This window comes from Solea senegalensis, linkage group LG2, assembly GCF_019176455.1.
Source record: "Solea senegalensis isolate Sse05_10M linkage group LG2, IFAPA_SoseM_1, whole genome shotgun sequence".
Lineage (NCBI taxonomy): Eukaryota > Metazoa > Chordata > Actinopteri > Pleuronectiformes > Soleidae > Solea > Solea senegalensis.
Genome location: NC_058022.1, coordinates 826,096 through 847,949, shown reverse-complemented (window position 1 = coordinate 847,949; position 21,854 = coordinate 826,096). Strand labels below are relative to the sequence as shown.

The 21,854-nt window shown below is 45.8% G+C and overlaps 1 protein-coding gene across 1 annotated transcript in view; it reads left to right on the top strand.

Moving 5' to 3' along the window:
- Window positions 1-21,854, top strand: part of LOC122786910 (titin-like) — a 147,582-nt gene that overhangs the window by 103,657 nt on the left and 22,071 nt on the right. The window contains exons 197-205 of the mRNA XM_044053443.1: window positions 289-17,595; window positions 17,692-17,988; window positions 18,478-19,065; window positions 19,358-19,660; window positions 19,952-20,248; window positions 20,327-20,614; window positions 20,728-21,033; window positions 21,133-21,435; window positions 21,510-21,815. Of these exons, the coding sequence (XP_043909378.1) occupies window positions 289-17,595; window positions 17,692-17,988; window positions 18,478-19,065; window positions 19,358-19,660; window positions 19,952-20,248; window positions 20,327-20,614; window positions 20,728-21,033; window positions 21,133-21,435; window positions 21,510-21,815 (19,995 nt within the window). The remainder of the gene's footprint in view (window positions 1-288; window positions 17,596-17,691; window positions 17,989-18,477; window positions 19,066-19,357; window positions 19,661-19,951; window positions 20,249-20,326; window positions 20,615-20,727; window positions 21,034-21,132; window positions 21,436-21,509; window positions 21,816-21,854) is intronic.

Genomic DNA, 21,854 nt, shown 5'->3' with positions numbered 1-21,854 from the left:
TAGTTTCAGCTCAATGTTCACATTACTTTTATAATTTACTCATGATAAAGTGTTGTTAATTTGTTCATCAGTAGAAGTTTCAGAAGGCATTTTCTATTGGTTTGACTGCACTTAACTGTGCACTTCCGACCAAAAAATAAAAATATATCTCTATATCTAGAAAATCTAGAAGTTAAATGCAGTCACAGTAATCAGTGCTAATTAATCTACTCCATGCAATAAAACAGTTTTTTTACAATGTTTTTTTTTATGGTCAAATGCACTTACCACTTCTTTCATGTTTGGTAGATGTGCCTGGACCTCCTGTCAATCCAAGAGTTACAGACACAACCAAGACCACTGCGACCCTGAACTGGGGAAAGCCTCTTGATAATGGTGGTCTTGAAGTCACTGGGTATGTGATTGAGCATAAGAAGGATGGAACAGAAGACTGGATCAAGGATACCTCTCTTCTGAGGATCACAGAGTTTGTTGTTCCTCAGTTGGAAACAGGAGCAAAATACCTCTTCAGAATCAGTGCTGTGAATGCCAAGGGGGTGGGCAAACCTGCTGAAACCCAGGAGCTGGTAGATATTGTAGAGCGTGCAGCTGAGCCAGACTTGGAGCTGGATGTTGAGCTGAGAAGAACGCTTGTTGTCAGAGCTGGCTGCTCCATTCGCCTCTTTGTGCCAATCAGAGGACGTCCTGCGCCCACAGTCACCTGGACAAAGGAGGGCGGTCCAGTCCCACGTGCAGTCATTGATAGCACTGAGTCATTTACAATGCTGCTCATTCCTGAGAGTTCCAGGATTGATGCTGGCAAATATGAGCTTACCCTAGAGAACACTGCTGGAAAGAAGAGTGCTGATATTCATGTGAGAGTTCTTGATTCACCTGGGCCTCCTCTGAACCTGAAACCACTCAAAATTGACAAGGAAAGCATAACTCTTCAGTGGGAGATGCCGCTGATTGATGGAGGAGCCAAAATCACAAACTACATTATTGAAAAGAGAGAATCGACACGCAAGGCTTTTGCCACTGCTGTAACAAAGTGTCCGCACACTTCAGTCAGGATTGGAGAGCTAGGCGAAGGCTGCGAGTATTATTTTAGAGTGTCTGCTGAGAATGAGTATGGCATTGGTGAGGCGGTCGAAACTACAGAGCCAATCCGTGCATCACAGGCACCAACTCCTCCAGAGAGTATTATTCCTACAGATATCACCAAGAACTCTGTGAGCCTGGCTTGGACCAAACCCAAGCACGATGGTGGAAGCAGAATCTCAGGATATGTCCTGGAAGCCCAGAAAAAGGGAACCGATCAGTGGTCCCACATAACAACAGCCAAGACCATGGATTTTACAGTGAAGAATCTGAACGAGAATGAGGAGTACATTTTCCATGTAATGGCTGTCAACCAATCAGGTAGAAGTGCTCCACGCGAGAGCAAACCCATCATTGTAAAGGATTCTACTTCTCTTCCTGAGTTCGACCTGCGTGGCATATGTCGCAAAACTATTATCGCTAAGGCAGGAGAAGACATCAAGGTTGAAATTCCAGTTATGGGACGTCCTCGACCAACCATCTCCTGGCAAAAAGACAATGCAGCCTTCAAGCCTACGCAAAGAACCAATGCAGAAACCACTGCTGCTACAGTAATCCTCAGCATCAATGAATGTAACAGGGCTGACAGTGGTGTGTACACCATGACAGGAAAGAACATTGTTGGCTCTGTGACAGATAACATTACAGTGAAAGTACATGATGTACCTGGGCCACCCAAAGGACCAGTTGCGATTTTGGAGATATCCCGTACTTACTGCATCTTTACATGGGATCCTCCTGAGAATAACGGAGGTGTTCCGATCACTAACTATGTGGTTGAGATAAGAGACACCACCTCCCAGACTTGGACAGAACTGTCTTCCTCTGTTATTCGTACAGTCTTCAAAGCCATCCGGTTAACGACTGGGTCAGAGTACCAGTTCAGGGTAAAGGCCAAGAACAGATATGGCGTTGGACCTCCCATCACCTCAGAGTCAGTGGTAGCTGGTTATCCATTCAAAGTCCCCGGACCTCCTGGTACTCCAGGAGTTGTAGCATTTACCAAGGACTCCATAACAATCGGCTGGAATGAGCCAGTGACGGACGGAGGTAATGAAGTCATCGGCTATCACGTTGAAAGGAAAGAAAGAAGCGGTATAGTGTGGCAAAAGATCAGCAAGGGTCTTGTGAAAGGAAACATCTTTAAATCCTCTGGGCTTGAAGATGGATCTGCCTATGAATTCCGTGTCATGGCTGAAAACTTGGCTGGAATTGGTAAACCCAGCAAAGCCTCAGAAGCAATACTGGCCTTGGACCCTGTAGATCCACCAGGCCAACCTGTCCCAATATTTGTCAGCAAGAATGTCATCACTATTCAGTGGACAAAGCCCGAGTATGATGGTGGATTTAAAATCACTGGCTACACAGTGGAGAAGAGAGAACTACCGACCGGCCGCTGGATCAGGGCTAACTTCACTAACATTATCGAGACAATTTTTACCGTCAGTGGACTGACTCAGGATTTGTCCTACGAGTTCCGTGTCACAGCCAGAAACTCAGCAGGTGCAGTTAGCATTCCTTCTGAGCCCTCTGACCCGATCCTCTGCAAAGATGATATTATTGAACCACGCATTATGGTCGATGCCATCTTTAAGGATGTTGTTTTACTGAAGGCTGGAGAGTCCTTCAAACTTGATGCTGACATTGCTGGTCAACCAACACCATCTATGGTTTGGACCAAGAATGGAAAAGAGGTTGAAAACACAATGAAACTGGAAGTTAAGTTCACTGAACTGACAACCACACTGACCAACAAGGACTCCATCAGGTCAGATGGAGGAGAGTTTGTGTTGACAGCCACTAATGTAGGTGGATTTGCAAAGCATATCTTTAAAGTTAAAGTGCTTGACAGACCTGGACCACCAGTTGGACCCCTTGAAGTATCTAATGTCACAGCTGAAACCTGTGTGCTGACATGGGCTCGACCTGCAGATGATGGCGGTGCTAAGATTGAAGGATATGTGATTGAGAAACGCGAGTCTAGCAGACTGGTTTGGACCAATGTGGTTTCAGACCTACAAGTTACACAATACAAGGTGACCAAGCTGCTCAAAGGAAATGAATACATCTTCAGAGTTATGGCTGTAAACAAATATGGACTTGGTGAGTCCCTTGAGTCACAACCCACTATTGCTGATAATCCATATAGGGTTCCAGATCCTCCAGAGAATCCTGAGGTGACAGCTATCACTAAAGATTCAATGGTCCTTATGTGGCAAGCACCTAAGTGTGATGGCGGAACTCCCATCACTAACTACAGCATTGAAAGAAAAGACAGAATTGGCCTCCGCTGGATCAAATGCAACCAAAGGAAGATCAAAGATCTTCAGTTCAGGGTGACTGGCCTCGTTGTTGGACATGAATATGAATTCAGGGTAATTGCTGAGAATGCTGCTGGAGTGAGTGCACCAAGTGTCTCCAGTCCATTCTACAAGGCAACTGATGGTCTGTACAAACCAGGGCCACCATGTAACCCCAGAATCCTGGACACAACCAAGTCCTCAATTACTGTTGCCTGGAACAAACCTGTTTATGATGGTGGCTCTGACATCACTGGCTACATTGTTGAGACCTGCATCCCATCTGAAAAGGTGGAGGAGGATGAGTGGACCATTGTGACACCCAAAGAAGGTCTTCTTGCTACCTCATTCACCATTGTTAACTTGAAGGAGAACCAGGAGTACAAAATCAACATCTCTGCTGTCAACAGCGAGGGAATCGGAGAGGCAGCATCTGTGCCTGATAATGCCAAGGCAGAGGATAGGCTCCTCCCACCTGAAATGGATTTGGATGTTGAACTCCGCAAAGTTATCAGTGTTAGAGCTTGCTGCTCAGTTAGACTCTTTGTTCCTATCAGAGGCAGACCAACTCCTCAGGCCAAATGGACAAAAGGAGATGGTGAGCCTATTGAGAGGGCAACCATTGACAGCACAACATCATATACATTACTTGTGATTGAAAATGTCAACAGATTTGACAGTGGAAAGTACAATCTTACAATTGAAAACAGCTCTGGCTCCAAGACTGCTACAGTTCAAGTCAGGGTGCTGGATACACCAAGTGCCCCACAGAATTTGAAGATAACTGCTGTAACCAAGGAGGCCGTCACACTGACGTGGGATCCACCAGTAAATGATGGAGGGGTTAAGATTAAGAATTATATTGTTGAAAAACGTGAGTCCACGAGGAAAGCATATGCCACAGTCAATGCTCTCTGCTATCACACAACCTTCACTGTTGGCCAACTCCTGGAAGGATGCAACTATTACTTTAGAGTTTTGGCTGAAAATGAATATGGTATCGGTTTGCCCATTGAGACTGGTGAATCAGTTAAAGTGTCTGAGAAACCACAGCCTCCTGGAAAAATCACCCTGAAGGATGTTACCAAAAACAGTGTCATTCTGACTTGGGAGAAGCCAGAACATGATGGTGGCAGCAGAATCGGCTGTTACGTTGTTGAGATCCAGCCTAAGGGTGTTGATAAGTGGACCCAGGCCATGATTGTGAAGGAAACGGAAGCTACAATCAGTGGACTCAATGCTGGTGAAGAATACATGTTCCGAGTTGCAGCAAGAAATGAGAAGGGAACAAGCGACCCACGTCAAATTGGGGTACCTGTGATTGTAAAGGATCTTGTGTTTGCACCTGTTGCCAAATTGTTATTCAACACATTTAGTGTGTTGGCAGGAGAAGACCTAACAGTGGAGGTTCCATTTGTTGCTCGTCCCAAAGCAGCTATCTCCTGGATAAAAGATGGTCAGCCTCTGAAAAGAACTACCAGAGTAAACTTTGATTCTACAGACACAGTGCTGAGCCTTCACATTAAAGAGGCCATTAAAGATGACGTTGGACGCTACCACATAACTCTGACCAACACAGCTGGCGAGACAACTGCAGATATCAACATTGTTGTTCTCGACAAACCAGGCCAGCCAGGTGGTCCAGTTAAGGTTGAAGAGGTCACGTCTGACAGCATAACAATCTCCTGGATCCCACCAGAGTATGACGGTGGCTGCACCATCAAAAACTACATTGTAGAAAAAAGAGACACATCCACAACTACCTGGATGGTTGTATCTCCTAACCTTGCAAGGACCAAACTGAAGGTGGGCAGACTGAAGTGTGGCACTGAATATCAGTTTAGAATAACAGCTGAAAACAGATATGGAAAAGGCCCAACTCTGCAATCAGAGTGTATCGTGGCACAATACCCCTATAAGGTCCCAGGACCCCCAGGAACACCATCCATTGCCACCTGGACGAAGGACAGCATGGTTGTGGCCTGGAACGAGCCTGTTAATGATGGTGGAAGTTCTGTCTTGGGCTACCATCTTGAACGTAAAGAGAGAAATAGCATTCTGTGGGTCAAACTTAACAAGTCTCTTATTACGGACCAAACCTTCAAGTCCACTGGTTTGGAACCAGGAATGGAGTATGAGTACAGAGTTTATGCTGAAAACATTGTTGGAATAGGCAAAGTTAGCAAAGTGTCTGAGGGTCATGTTGCTCGAGATCCATGTGATCCTCCTGGCACCCCAGAGGCAGCAAAGATCACCAAGGACTCTATTACCATTGTTTGGACCAAACCGGAATACGATGGTGGTGCAAAGGTTACAGGCTACATTGTAGAAAAGAAGGAGCTTCCTGAAGGTCGTTGGCAAAAGGCTAACTTTACAAACATCATTGAGACAGAATATGTTGCAACTGGACTTGTGCAGGACAATCAGTATGAGTTCCGTGTTATAGCAAGAAATGCAGCTGGTGTTTTCAGTTTGCCCTCTTACAGCACTGGTCCAATCACTGCCAGGGATGAGATTGAACCACCACGTATCAGCATTGACCCTGAGTACTCCAAGACCATTCTGGTTAATGCTGGAGACAACTTTAAGATAGATGCAGATGTTCAGGGGAAACCACTACCCTCTATCCACTGGATGAAAGCAGAGCAGGAACTTGGCAACTCCATTCACAGAGAGATTAAGAACACACCCACCAGAGCTTATATATCTGTCAAGGAAGCAAAACTTTCTGATGGGGGCCAATACACTCTGCTATTGAAAAATCCAGGAGGTGAAAAATCTGTACAGGTCAATGTGGTTGTTTTAGATAAGCCCGGAGAACCTCTAGGACCTCTTACAATTACAGGCATTGCTAAAGACCGATGCTGCCTTGCATGGAAACCACCAGTACAAGATGGTGGCAGCAAAATTTCTCACTATGTTGTGGAAAGGAGAGAGACAAGCAGATTAGTCTGGACTGTAGTTAGTCCAAAAGTAGAGAACATTTATTTGAAGGTCACTAAGCTCTTGGAAGGAAATGAGTACATTTTCAGAGTCCATGCTGTTAACCAGTTTGGAGTGGGTGCACCACTTGAGTCTGCTCCTGTCATAATCAAAGATCCATATTTTCCCCCTGGATCACCCAAGAGTTTAGAGGTTACAGAAATTAAGAAAGATTCAATGTTGCTCACCTGGGAGGCTCCTTCTGAAGATGGTGGCAGTCCCATCACTGCATATATCATTGAGAAACATGACAAAGATGGCATACGATGGACCAGATGCAACAGAACATCTGTCACTGACTTGACATTCAAGGTCACTGGACTTATGGAGAATCATATTTATGAGTTCAGAGTTACTGCTGAAAATGCAGTTGGTGTAGGTGAACCAAGCTCCCCAACTGTATTCTACAAAGCTCTTGATCCCATCTTCAAGCCAGGCCCACCACACAATCCAAGAGTTACTGACTCAACAAAGACATCTGTGTTGCTTTCCTGGGGCAAGCCTGCCAATGATGGAGGCAGTGAGATTCAGGGATATATTGTTGAATGCTGCACTACCACCATGCCAGTTGAGGTACCTGCTGAAGCCTCAGCTCCTGAGGCACCTGCAACTGATGCACCTCCTGAGGAGTGGATAATGTGCACACCACCAACAGGTGTCAAGAAGACTAAATTTGAAGCTGCAAATCTGAAAGAAAACCAGGCATACAAATTTAGAGTATGTGCCATCAACAAAGTTGGAGTCGGTGAGCATGCAGATGTTTCTGGAGCTGTTGTTGCCCATGACAGAGCAGAAGAGCCAGACCTTGACATTGACCCAGAACTGAGAAAGATTGTGATCATTAGAGCTGGACTCTCCCTTAGGCTGTTTATCCCAATCAAAGGAAGGCCCACTCCAACACTGAAGTGGGATAAGGATGAAGCTTCTCTCAAAGAGACCGCTCAGATTGAGGTGACCAGCAGTTACACATCCCTCGTAATTGACAAGATGAGCAGAAGTGACAGTGGAAAATACACAGTCACTGCAGAAAACTCCAGTGGAACCAAATCAGCATTTGTCGTAGTCCGTGTTCTCGACACACCAAGTGCTCCTGTTCACCTGAAAGTGCAAGAAATCACTAACCAGTCAGTGACATTGGTGTGGGAACCACCTCTGTTGGATGGTGGATCCAAGATCAAGAACTACATTGTTGAAAAGCGAGAAAGCACACGCAAAACATTTGCAGCTGTTGTAACAAACTGTCACAAGCTTTCGTGGAAGATTGACCCACTCCAGGAGGGTTGCAGTTACTTTTTCCGTGTTATGGCAGAGAATGCATATGGTGTTGGCCTTCCTGCAGCAACTGCTGATGCTCTTAAGGTGTCGGAGGTACCTCAGGCTCCAAAGAACTTAATTGTTACTGACCAAACCAAAACAAGCATCTCTTTGGCCTGGGAAAGACCAGAGTATGATGGTGGTAGCAGAGTCATGCAGTACCTGCTTGAGGCGAGGCTTAAGGGCCAGGATAAGTGGTCTGCTGTTAACACATTTAAGACATTGGAGGCTACAGTTTCCAATCTCAACCCTGGACAAGAGTACCTCTTTAGAGTTACAGCAGTCAATGATAAGGGCAAGAGTGATCCCAAAGTTCTTGCTGGGCCAGTTATGACCAAGGATTTGGTGTTTGAGCCTGATGTCCGACCACAGTTCAGCAGCTACAGTGTCCATGTGGGCAAAGACCTGCATGTTGACATTCCCATTTATGGACGTCCTAAACCGGCAGTCTCATGGAATAAAGATGGTGCTCCTCTGAAGTTCACTACTAGAGTTAACATTCAGAATACACCCACACACACAACACTCAGCATAAAGGAGGCAGCAGGTGATGATGGTGGTATGTACAGTATCAATGTTGCCAACTCTGCTGGAAAGAAGGACACAACTGTTGAAGTCATAGTGCTTGACAAACCTGGCCCTCCATCTGGCCCAGTGAGGTTCGATGAAATCACAACACAGAGTGTTACTATTTCATGGGACCCACCAAAACACAATGGTGGTTGTCAGATCTCAAATTATGTTGTGCAAAAGAGAGATACTACTACTACGACATGGGAGAATGTCAGCACTAATTGTGCCAGAACCACCATAAAGGTGTCGAGACTGAAGACTGGAGCTGAGTACCAGTTCAGGATCATTGCTCAGAATCGCTACGGCAAGAGTCATGGCCTGGACTCCTCCACTGTGGTGGCTCAGTACCCATACAGAGAGCCCGGCCCTCCAGGCACTCCTTTCATTGCTTCTCTCTCCAGGGACCACCAGATCGTTGAATGGCATGAGCCTGTCACAGATGGCGGCAGTCCTGTTCTTGGGTATCACCTTGAAAGAAAAGAGAGAAACAGCATTCTCTGGGTCAAGATCAACAAGACACTTATTCATGAGACTGTGTTTAAAAGTTATCCATTGGAGGAGGGTATTGAGTATGAGTACAGGGTTTATGCCGAAAACATTGTTGGCATTGGCCGATGCAGTAAAGTCTCAGAGGGCTGCATTGCCCGTGACCCATGTGATCCTCCTGGTATGCCAGAGGCCATCCATGTGACCAAAGATACCATTGTCATTCAGTGGACTAAACCTGAGTATGATGGTGGCAGCAATATAACAGGCTATATTGTGGAGAAGCGTGATCTGCCAGAGGGCAGGTGGGGCAGGGCGAACTTTACCAATGTGATTGAGACCCAATTTACTGTAACTGGACTGACTGAGAATGCTCAGTATGACTTTAGAGTTATTGCTAAAAATGCTGTTGGCACCGTTAGCAAGCCATCCTACAACAGTGGGCCAATCACTGCAAGTGACAAGGTTGAGGCACCCAAATACTCCATTGACCCTGCATTCACCAAGACCATTGTCATCAATGCTGGGGAGTCATTTAAGCTTGACGCTGATGTCCGTGGAAAACCGCTGCCTATGATCCAGTGGTTCAAGGATGAAAAACCAATTGAAAACACATTCAGGCTAGAGATCAAAAACACAGAAAACCATGCAATGATTGTCGTCAAAGACTGTGTCAGGATTGATGGCGGACTTTATGTGCTTCAGCTGATTAACGAGGCTGGCAGTGAAACAGTGCCATTTAAGGTTTTGGTGCTTGACAGACCCAGCCCATGTGAAGGACCGCTCCGCATCACTGGAGTTGCTGAAGACAGATGCACACTTTCATGGCGTGCCCCTCTAAATGATGGAGGAAGTCCTATCAAACATTACATCATCGAAAGAAGAGAAACCAGTCGTCTTGCTTGGACTGTGGTTTCCAACTCCTGTGACACTTCGTGCTACAGAATCACCAAATTACTTGAAGGTGATGAATACATGTTCAGAGTCATGGCAGTTAACAGTCATGGTGTCAGTGATCCACTGACATCTGGAGGAGTGATTATGAAGACTCCATTTGTTCCTCCTGGTCCACCGCACATAGAGGATGTGTACAACATTACACATGATGGCATGACCGTCACCTGGTCTGCCCCAGAGTCCGATGGTGGCAGTGAGATTATCAATTACATTATTGAAAAGAAGGACAGAACTGGAATTAAATGGACTAGGTGCAACAGACAGAAGATTACTGACCTCTCCTTCAGAGTCACAGGACTTACCACAGGCCACCAATACGAGTTTAGAGTGGCAGCAGAAAATGCAGTTGGAGTTGGAGAGCCAAGCCTTCCAAGTTCAAACTACAAGGCCTCCGATCCAAAATACAAACCTGGTGCCCCAGCATATGTGAATGTAACTGACTCTACTAAGAGTTCTATCACAGTGTCATGGGGTAAGCCTCTGTCTGATGGTGGCAGTGCCATTCAAGGCTACATTGTTGAGGTTTGCAAGGCTGAAGTGGAGGAATGGACCATGGTTACTCCCCCCACTGGCCTACGTGTTAACAAATATGAAATTACCAAACTTACTGAGGGTCAGGAGTACAAGATCCAGGTGTGTGCTCTAAACAAACTAGGAGTTGGTGAGCCAGCAGTTCTCCCTGGAACAGCAAAGCCAGATGAAAGAGTGGATCCGCCAGAGATCCACCTGGACTCTGAGCTAAGGAAGGGCATCACTGTGAAAGCTGGTGCTTCTGTTAGAGTCCATATTCCATTTAAGGGCAGGCCAACACCTGAGATTAGGTGGACTAAGGATGAGAAAGCCCTAACTGAAAAGGCAGTGGTTGAGAAGGCTCTAAACTTCACACAGCTATCTATTGACTCATGTGACAGAGGTGACTCCGGAAAATACATCCTTACCCTGACCAACAGCAGTGGCTCTGTATCTGAGGTTGTGGCAGTTAAAGTCCTGGACACACCTGGAGCCCCACAAAATCTGGTTGTTAAAGACATCAAAAAGGACTCTGTCACGCTCGTATGGGATGTCCCACTTATTGAAGGAGGTTCCAAAATCAAGAACTACGTCATTGACAAACGTGAATCAACCAAGAAGGCATATGCAAATGTGTCCACTAAGTGCAGTAAGACAACATTCAGAGTTGAGAACTTGATCGAAGGAGCCTTATATTACTTCAGAGTCATGGCTGAGAATGACTATGGAGTTGGCCAAGCTGTTGAAACAAAGACAGCATCAAAGGCCTCCGAGGTACCTCTGCCAGTTGGAAAAATCTTCCTCACAGATGTCACTAAGGCCAGTGCCTCATTAGCCTGGGAGAAACCTGAACATGATGGAGGCAGCAGAATTGGTGGTTACCTGATTGAGATGCAGCCTAAAGGTACAGATAAGTGGGGAGTTGCCACAAACACAAAGACATGTGAGGGCACTGCCACAGGACTCACACCTGGAAAAGAATACCTATTCCGTATCATTGCATACAATGAAAAGGGAAAGAGTGAGCCGAAGGCTCTTGCTGCACCTGTTGTTGCCAGTGACATGACAATTGAGCCAAGCATAAAGATGCAATTCAACACATACAGTGTGCTGTCTGGTAAAGATCTAAAGTTGGAGTTTGCTGTTCTTGGCAGGCCGAAGCCTAAAGTCACCTGGTCCAAGGATGGTCAGACTCTTAATGTTACATCCAGAGTCAGTGTGGCAAACACTGAAGCAACAACTGCAATTCACATTACTGAAGCTTGCAAGGATGATTTTGGGAAATATTCGATCACAGCAACCAGCAGTGCTGGTACTGTAACAGAGGATGTGACTATCATTGTCCTTGACAAGCCCGGTCCTCCAGTAGGCCCAGTCAAGATTGTTGAAGTGAGCAACACCTTTGTCCATCTTGCCTGGGAGCCTCCAGCATACACAGGTGGATGCCAAGTTAAGAACTATATCGTGGAGAAGAGAGATACAACCACCACAGTATGGCAGGCTGTTACCACACAGCTTGCTAGAACAGCATTCAAGGTCACCAAGCTGAAAACAGGTGCAGAATACCAGTTTAGGATTACAGCTGAGAACAGATACGGAAAGGGTGCTCCTTTGGACTCCAAGTCCATTGCTGTGCAATACCCATACAAGCCACCAGGGCCTCCAGGAACTCCAAATGTCAAGTCTGCAACTAAGGAAATGATGATCATTGAATGGAATGAGCCAGTCAATGATGGTGGCAGCTCAGTCATTGGTTACCACCTGGAGAGCAAAGAGAGGACCAGCATTCTTTGGAACAAACTGAACAAGACTCTTATCACTGATACTCAGTTTAAGATCTGTAATCTTGAGGAGGGTATTGGATATGAGTTCAGAATTTATGCTGAAAATATTGTTGGAATCGGTAGATGCAGTAAAGTGTCTGAGTCCTTTGTTGCTCGTGACCCATGTGATCCTCCTGGTTCTCCTGAAGCTGTGTCTATTTCCAAAAATCTCATTAAGATTCAGTGGACCAAGCCTCAATATGACGGTGGCAGCAACGTGAATGGATATATCGTGGAAAGAAAAGATCTGTCCTCCCCTGAGGGACGCTGGGTAAGAGAAAACTTCATTAACATCATTGAGACAGAGTACACCAGCACCGGTCTGACAGAGAACGAGCAGTATGAATTCAGAGTTATTGCAAGAAATGCAGCAGGAGTCTTCAGTGAACCATCTGACAGCTCTGGACCTATCACCGCAATTGATGAAATTCAACCACCACGGGCCTCAATGGATCCCAAATACAAGGATGTCATTGTTGTAAATGCTGGAGAACACTTGGTTCTTGATGCAGACATTCATGGAACACCAATCCCCAATGTTGCTTGGCTAAAGGAGGGTAAGGAAATTGATAAAGCCCTGCGCATTGAGGTGAAAACCACACAGAAACGTGCAACCATAACCATCAAGGATGTCACCAAGCTCGACAGTGGCCACTATGACCTTGTCCTCAAAAATCTAGGTGGTACAAAAACTTTCCCCATCACTGTCAAGGTTCTTGATAAACCGGGTCCACCCACTGGACCCATGAAAGTGACAGGAGTCATGTCTGACAAGTGCATCCTTGCTTGGGCTGAGCCCACTCTAGATGGTGGTGCGAATATCACTCACTATGTCTTGGAGAAGAGGGAGACCAGCAGGTTGTCCTGGACAGTGGCTGCACAAAATATCAAGAGTCTGTACCATAAAGTAACAAGTCTGCTCGCTGGAGATGAATACATTTTCAGGGTCAGGGCAGTGAACAAATATGGCATTGGTGATTATCTGGAAAGTGAGCCCATAATTGCACGCAATCCATACAAGCCACCAAGTGCACCTGGAACTCCAGAGGCCAGTCAGATCACAAAGGACTCCATGGTTCTGTCATGGACTGCTCCAGAACAGACTGGTGGAGCTGATATTGAGGGTTATCACCTTGAGAAACGTGACAAAGATAGTGTCAGGTGGACTAAATGCAACAAACAAAAGCTGATAGACACCCACTTCAAGGTCATAGGTCTGATGACGGATCACTTCTATGAGTTCCGTGTTGCTGCTGAAAATCAGGCTGGAATAGGAGACCTAAGTGAATTATCCCTCTTCTACAGAGCATGCAATGCAACAATGCCACCTGGGCCTCCACATCATCCTAAGGTGACGGACTACACAAAGTCCTCTGTATCTCTGTCATGGGGCAAACCAGACTTTGACGGTGGTGCCTATGTCAAGGGCTACATCATTGAAATGAGGGAGTATACACCAGTACCTGAATCCACAGAGGAGGCAGAAGTAGCACCAGCAGTAGAGGTGCCAGCTGAAAAAGAATGGGCTATGTGCACTCCACCTACAGGTATTCAAGTCACTAAACTCACTATCACAGACCTGAAGGAGGGTGGAGAGTACCAGTTCCGCATCTGTGCCATCAACTCTGAGGGAGTTGGAGAGGCAGCAAATGTACATGGCACAGTGGTTACCTCTGACAGGGCGGAGGCACCGGAGATCGAGCTGGATGCAGATCTCAGGAAGGTGGTGTCAGTCCGTGCAGGTGGAACTCTGCGTCTGTTTGTCACCATCAGAGGAAGACCCGAACCTACTGTCAAATGGGAGAAAGTTGAGGGTACCTTTACAGAGCGAGCCACAGTCGACACTACCCGTTCCTATACCATGCTAGTCATTGACAACGTCAACCGATTCGACAGTGGAAAATACTCACTTACACTGGAGAACAGCAGTGGTACAAAATCTGCGATTGTTGCGGTGAGAATCCTGGATACACCAAGTGCAGCACAAAACTTTGCCGTGAAGGAGCTGAAGAAGGATTCAGTGATTCTTGCTTGGGATACTCCACTCACTGATGGTGGGGCTAAAATCACAAACTACATTGTAGAGAAAAGAGAGTCTGTCAGAAAGGCCTATACTACTGTCACCAGCAACTGCACAGCCAACTCATTCAAGATTGAAGATCTGCCTGAGGGTGGCATTTTCTACTTTAGAGTCTGTGCCGTGAATCAATATGGCCAAGGACAGATGGTTGAAACCAAAGAAATCAAAGTAGCTGAAGTACCTCTGCCACCTAGCAACATTACCCTAGCTGATTTGACAAAGACCAGTGTGACATTGGCATGGGACAAACCTGCCCATGATGGGGGAAGTAAAGTAATGTGTTACAATGTTGAATTCAAGCCTAAGAGTGGAGATAAATGGGGCACGGCATGCACAGTCAAGGTGCCTGAAGCAACTATTTCTAATCTGACTCCCAATGAAGCCTATCTTTTCAGAGTTGTTGCAATCAATGAGAAAGGAAAAAGTGAACCAAAGGAGTTTGGCTTGCCAGTGACTGCAAAGGATGTTGCAATTGAACCCACCGCCCACCTACTGTTTACTACATACAGTGTGAAGGCTGGAGATGACCTAACTATTGAGGTTCCAGTAAGAGGTAGGCCAAAACCTGTGGTATCTTGGAAGAAGGATGCTCTCCCTCTCAAGCAAACATCATCAGTGACCATCTTAAACACTGCAACCTCATCCAAAATACTCATCAAAGAGGCTAAAAGAGAACATGTTGGCAAATACGAGATAACCCTAGCCAACAGCGCAGGAACCGTGACAACTGATATTGGAGTGGTTGTGCTTGATAAACCAAGTCCACCCACAAGCATTAAGGTGGACTCTGTGACGTCAGACAGCATAACACTGTCCTGGTCACCTCCTGACTATGATGGTGGCTGCTCCATCAGTAACTACATTGTAGAGAAGAGAGACACAAACACACAAGAATGGCAAATGGTAGCAAGTAATGTTGCCAGAACAATTTTCAAAGCTAGCCGCCTCACGCATGGAGCAGAGTACCAGTTCCGCATCTATGCAGTCAACCGTTATGGAAAGAGTCCATATCTGGATTCACCTGGAATCACTGCTCAGTATAACTTCAAACTACCTGGACCTCCTTCCACACCTATAGTAAGGTTTGCCTCCAAGTCTAACATGTTGGTGATTTGGAACGAGCCAGTCAGTGATGGTGGCAGTCCTGTTCTGGGCTACCATCTGGAGAGGAAGGAGCGCACTAGCATTCTTTGGACAAAGATGAACAGAGGAATGATCAAAAATACAGAATACAAAGTTAACGGACTTGAAGAGGGTATGATGTATGAATACCGTGTCTATGCTGAAAACATTGCTGGTATTGGTAAATGCAGCAAAGCTTGTGAACCTGTGGCAGCCAGAGATCCATGTGATCCTCCAGGCACCCCTGTGGTCATCGCTGTGTCCCGAACATCTGTCTCCCTCTCTTGGGATAAACCAGAATATGATGGAGGAGCTAAGGTTTCTGGCTACGTTATTGAACGCAGAGACCTCCCTGAAGGACGCTGGACAAGATGCAACTTTACCAATGTGCCAGAAACCCACTATGATGTGACAGGCCTCACAGAAGACAGTCAGTATGACTTCCGTGTCATTGCTAAGAATGCAGCTGGACTTTTCAGTGAACCATCTGACAACACCGGCTCCATCACAGTGAAGGATGACGTTGAACCTCCACGCATCATGATGGATGTGAAGTTCAGAGAGACAGTGTTTGTGAAAGCAGGTGAAACTCTTAAGATTAACGCTGACTTTGCTGGACGCCCTGCACCAGTCATTTCCTGGACCAAAGATGGCAAAGAGATTGAGCTGAGAGCCAGAATCCAGATCATTTCTACAGATAACAGCACATCTGTCATTGTTAAGGACTGTATCAGAAGCGATTCTGGACAGTATGCCCTGACTCTGCAGAACATTGCTGGTCCAGTGTCCATGCCTATAAACTGTGTGGTCATTGATAAGCCTGGACCCTCAGCAGGACCCCTGCAGATCCTGGGTCTCACAGCTGAGGAGTGCACTCTGTCATGGGGTCCTCCTCAGGAGATTGGTGGTGCTGCTATCACACATTACGTTGTTGAGAAGCGTGAGACCAGCCGTTTGGCGTGGACACTGGTGAAGGGAGACATCACAAAAACTTACCTCAAAGTCAAAGGACTGCTGAAGGGCAATGAATATATGTTCAAGGTTTTGGCTGTCAACAAATATGGAGTTGGTGAGGCTCTGGAAAGTGATGTTGTAAAGGTTACAGACCCTTACACTATTGCCACTGCCCCGGTTGGTGTTGATGTCACTGCCATAACTGGAGATTCAATGACTCTTACCTGGTGCAAGCCGGCCAGTGATGGAGGCAGCCCCGTAACAGGGTATGTGATTGAGCGCCGCGAGAAGACAGGCATGCGCTGGGTTCGTGTGAACAAAGATCCAGTTGTTGAATGTACTGGTGTAGCTACCAAACTGCGCAAAGGTTGTGAATATGACTTCAGAGTCTGTGCTGAAAATGCTGCTGGTCTGAGTCTCCCAAGTGAACCATCTGCAACATTCAGAGCCACGGATCCTCTGGTCGTTCCTTCTCGCCCAACCAAACCAAAAATTGTCAATTCAACCAAGGACACTGTGTCCATTATGTGGAAGCCACCAACAGATGATGGTGGTGCTCACATCCTTGGATACAGTGTAGAATACAGAGACTACATCCACAAGCCAGCTCCAGAGGCTGCAGAAGAGGAGGAAGAATATGAGGAGGAAGAGGAGGTACCTGAGTCTCCTGAAGACTTAGCAAGATGGGTTGAGGTCATCCCACTAACGAAAAGCTTGGAATTCACAATTACAGGACTGAAGATGAGTACAGAGTATGAGTTCTGTGTCAAGGCAGTAAACAAAGTTGGCAGTAGTGTGCGTAGCCCATGTTCAGATGCTGTTGTAGTAATGGACAGAACTGCAGAGCCATCCTTTGATGTCGACATTGAGCTGCGTAAATTACTTATTGTTAAACATGGGACAGCTTTTACGCTTAATGTACCATTCAAGGGCAAACCTGTGCCCTCAGTGGGATGGGCCAAGGAGGGTGTTGATCTTAAAGTCAGAGGAACAATTGAGTCAACAGATTCCAACACTAAGTTGACTATTGAGAAATCAACTAGAAATGACTCTGGAGAGTATTGTGTCACAATCGAATCACCACTGGGAAAAGCAACACTACCTATGGTCGTCAAGGTGCTCGACTCTCCTGGACCCCCTATCAACGTTAAAGTTTCAATGGTAACAAGGGACTCTGCCACACTCACATGGGAGGCTCCAGAGAATGATGGTGGTGATCCAGTGAAGGCCTACCATGTTGAAAAACGTGAGGCCAGTAAGAAGGCCTGGGTGTCAGTAACCAGCACCTGCCGCACACTGACTTATAAGGTGGAAGACTTACAGGAAGGCGCCATCTATTACTTCAGAGTTATCGGAGAAAATGAGCATGGCTTGGGTGTTCCCCAGGAGGCCAAGGCTGGAACCAAGATCACAGGTAACATATGTTCTTAGGATCTTTCCATTTTATCTTAACACTTTTTTAATGTCAACACAATGTGCTTCATTACGAATATATCATTATCTGTTACAGAGGTACCAAGTCCACCCATGAAACTTGGAGTTGCTAATGTCACCAAGGACAGCGTCACCATTGCTTGGACACGACCAGAATACGATGGTGGCAGCAGAGTTAAAGGTTATGTTATTGATGCTCTGGAGAAGGGACAGACGAAGTGGGTGAAGTGCGCCACTGTGAGGACCATGACTCACACCATCAAAAGTCTCAGGGAGTGTGCTGAGTACTTCTTCAGAGTACGTGCTGAGAACCACGCTGGACTCAGTGAACCTAAGGAGATGATCGTACCAGTTATTGTCAAGGAAATAAAAGGTATTCCATCCAGTTACATCAATTTATTATCATTTGCAAAGAGTGGTTCAGGGATTGTTTTCCCAGCTTTAACATTTATTCCTACAGTCACCTGTGAATCACATAATGGAGCTTGTTTATGTTCCACACAGTTGCTGTTTCTACCATAATAGTAATCCATGATTAAGGAACTAAAAAATGGAGGAACAGAACAGACTGTAGCTTAAGTTAGTAAGACTATCGTGAGATAATGGCCTGAAGGATGGATGTGTTTTATGTGTTTTCAGCGTCACGTGCATTAAATAACGTGTCGGATTATTACTTATTTGTTTAAATAGCATCGGTCGTCGTCTTATTTAAAAAGTAGGTCCACAAACTGAAAGTATGGGAAACACTGGTTTAAAGGAAGTCATGTGTAAAGTAATAAATGGATATGCTGTATTTTCCAGAATACTGAGTGAATTCTCAAATGTGGTTACTGATGACAGTCTGGTCTCTTTTTTCCAACAGAGGCTCCAGAGTTTGATCTGAAGAACTACCCCAAGAACACAGTTTATGTTAAAGCAGGATCCAACCTTACCTTTGACATTCCACTCACTGGCAGGCCCACACCTAAGGTGACTCTGTCCAAGAACAACGTGGTCATCAAAGGATCCACCAGGCTGCTGGCAGAAGTAACACCAGACAGCTTAATCATTACTCTGAATGAAAGCATCGCAAGTGATGCTGGCAAATACGAAGTAACTGCCTCAAATGCAGGAGGTACCACAAAGATTTTCATCATCTTCATCGTGTTGGACAGGCCTGGGCCTCCTATTGGTCCAGTTGAGGTTGGAGATATCGGAGAGACCACAGTCTGTCTGAAATGGGCTCCTCCAGACTATGATGGTGGCAGTCCTGTTACTAACTACATTGTTCTGAAGCGTGAAACCAGCACTCCCTCCTGGGAGGAGGTATCGACCAACATCGCAAGAAGCTCCATCAAAGTGACCAAGCTGACAAAGGGGGAGGAGTATCAGTTCAGAATCAAAGCTGTGAATCGCAATGGTGTCAGCGACCAGCTTGACAGCAAATCTATCATGATCAAGCTTCCATACAGTGAGTTTGATTACGTTACATTACTAAGTAGCTTCACTGACGCAGTTCTTTAATTGTGCTGTCTCCATGAGGCAAAAATAATAGCTAGAATTTATCAATCATTGATATAATTTTAAAAATCTGCTTCAATTTCTTAGTGTGTCTGAATCACACTGAAATGTCTTTACTGGACGTTTTTGTCCAAAAAAAGATTTTTTTCAGATTCATAAAGAGAAAATAGAACTCCGTCACAATGCAGGTTTTGTTTTATGTTGATGATTCAACACATTTGTTTTGATTCTATCAATAACAGCTGTCCCGGGACCTCCATCCACACCATGGGTTGGCTTTGTGTCCAGAGAGACACTTACCATCTGCTGGAATGAGCCAGTCAATGATGGTGGAAACCCCGTAATTGGATACCATCTCCAGATGAAGGAAAGGACCAGCATCCTCTGGCAGAAGGTCAATAAGACGGCAATCACAGGAAACCAGTGGCGCATAACAAAAATCTGCCCTGGTCTCTTCTACGAATTCAAAGTGGCAGCTGAAAATGCCGCTGGTATTGGAAAACTGAGCAAGACGTCTGAAGAGGTGCTTGCAATTGACGCCTGCGGTGAGTCTTTGCATTTGTCTCAGTGTACTCAGTCTACTTTTAGGGAATCCACATCATCTACTGTATATTAAATGAATTAATAATAAACCTGCAACGGAACATTCACATGTATGTGTCACTTAAGGACTTGACAGTGTCTAATGCCTGGTTCTGAGAGCAGAGCAGTGTCATATGAAAACTTGCTAATTTTGTCAAAGTGATGAAGGCATGGTCACCACGCATGTGTGTGAGTACAGCATTAGAAAGTTCACTGATTTTTGAATAACATTGTGTTTCATTTAAAATGCACAGAGCCCCCAGCAAGCGTACGCATCACAGAAGTCACTAAGAACTCGGTCAGCCTGGCCTGGCAGAGGCCTCCATATGATGGTGGCAGCAAGATCACTGGCTACAGTGTAGAGAGAAGAGAAGCTCCCAGTGGAAGATGGGTGAAGGCCAACTTCAGCAACATCATTGATTTGGGCTTCACTGTTTCTGGACTGAGCCAGGATGAATCTTATGAATTCCGAGTGTACGCCAAGAACACTATTGGGTCTGTCAGCAATCCATCTCTGATTGCTGGCCCAGTCACATGTGTGGATGCATGTGGTGAGTCTTGATTTACATTGATTGTTTAAGTTTTTGTTTTTGTTGTACTTAATGTATTTATTCATCTGTGAACCACAGGAGCTCCGGCCATTGACCTTCCTCCAGAATATCTGGATGTGGTCCAGTACAAAGCTGGAGCATCAGTAAAGCTCAGCGTTGGAATCATCGCCAAGCCCCTGCCAACCATCGAGTGGCTGAAGGATGGAAGGGAGCTGGTACAGACCTCAACTCTGTCGGTGGAAAGCACAACAGATTCCTCAGCTGTGGTGATTAAGGATGCAACCCGCTCTGACACTGCGTCATACGAGGTCAAGATCAAGAATGTTCTTGGATCAGCCTCTGCAACCATCAGGATTGAAATCCTGGGTATTTGAAAATTCTTGATTCTTTGTCAGATACATTTTAATATATTGAAATGTTTTCTTAACCTTTATAACCTTTATATTAATACGCTGCCATTTATTGTTACCTCCTCTTAGACAAACCTGGACCCCCCACTGGCCTTATCAACTTCAACTCCGTCACAGCAGACAGAATTATCTTCAGCTGGGAACCTGTGCCTGAGTCTGACCAGGGAGGTTCCAAGGTGACCCACTACATTGTTGAGCGAAGGGAAACCAGCCGAGTTGTCTGGTCTACGGTTTCAGACAAGCATGAACAGACACACATCGCTGTTGGAAAGTTAGGACGTGGAAATGAATATGTTTTCCGCGTCATGGGTGTGAATAAGTTTGGAGTGGGAGAAGCACTGGAATCAGAGCCCGTCATCGCCAAGAACGCCTTTGGTAAATCCAAGCTGTAAAGTGCTGACTATGAAGATTAAAGTCTAGTGATGTTTGAAATATCTGATTGTCTAATGTATTTCTGGTCCAACCTTTTTCCAGTAACTCCTGGTCAGCCCCAAACTCCAGAGGTAAACATCATCACCAAGTCCACCATGGTGGTGCAATGGGACAAACCAGGTGTAGATGGAGGAAGCACTGTGACTGGCTACTATCTTGAGAGACGCGACAAGAGGAGCCTGCGATGGATCAGAGTCTACAAAGACCCCATCACTGATATCAAACAGACTGTGTACCACCTGACTGAAGGAAATGAGTACCAGTTCCGTGTCTGTGCCATCAACAAGGCTGGAGAGGGTCCGTTCTCTGATGTCTCTGACTTCTATAAAGCCGCTGACCCAGTTGGTACGTCACTTAACCATCGCAAAATAAGAAAGACTCATGAACAGCTTGGCCTGACAAACACATTTCATTTACAGATCCACCATATGAGCCACGCAAGATGAAGGTGGTGGATTCCACCAAGACCTCCATCACCCTGGGCTGGTCCAAGCCAGAATGGGACGGAGGCAGTGAGGTCACCAGCTACATGGTGGAGAAGCTTGTGGAGGGAGAGAGTGAATGGGCCATGATTTCCTCCAAGGGAGAGGTGAAGACGACAGAGTACACAGTTCATGACCTAAAACCAGATGTCAACTACTTCTTCAAGGTTTCTGCTGTGAACTGTGCTGGACGCGGAGATCCTCTGGAGATGACTGAGCCTGTGCAGGCTAAAGATATCCTGGGTAAATTTATCAGCAATGCTAAAATATGAAGTTGTTGTT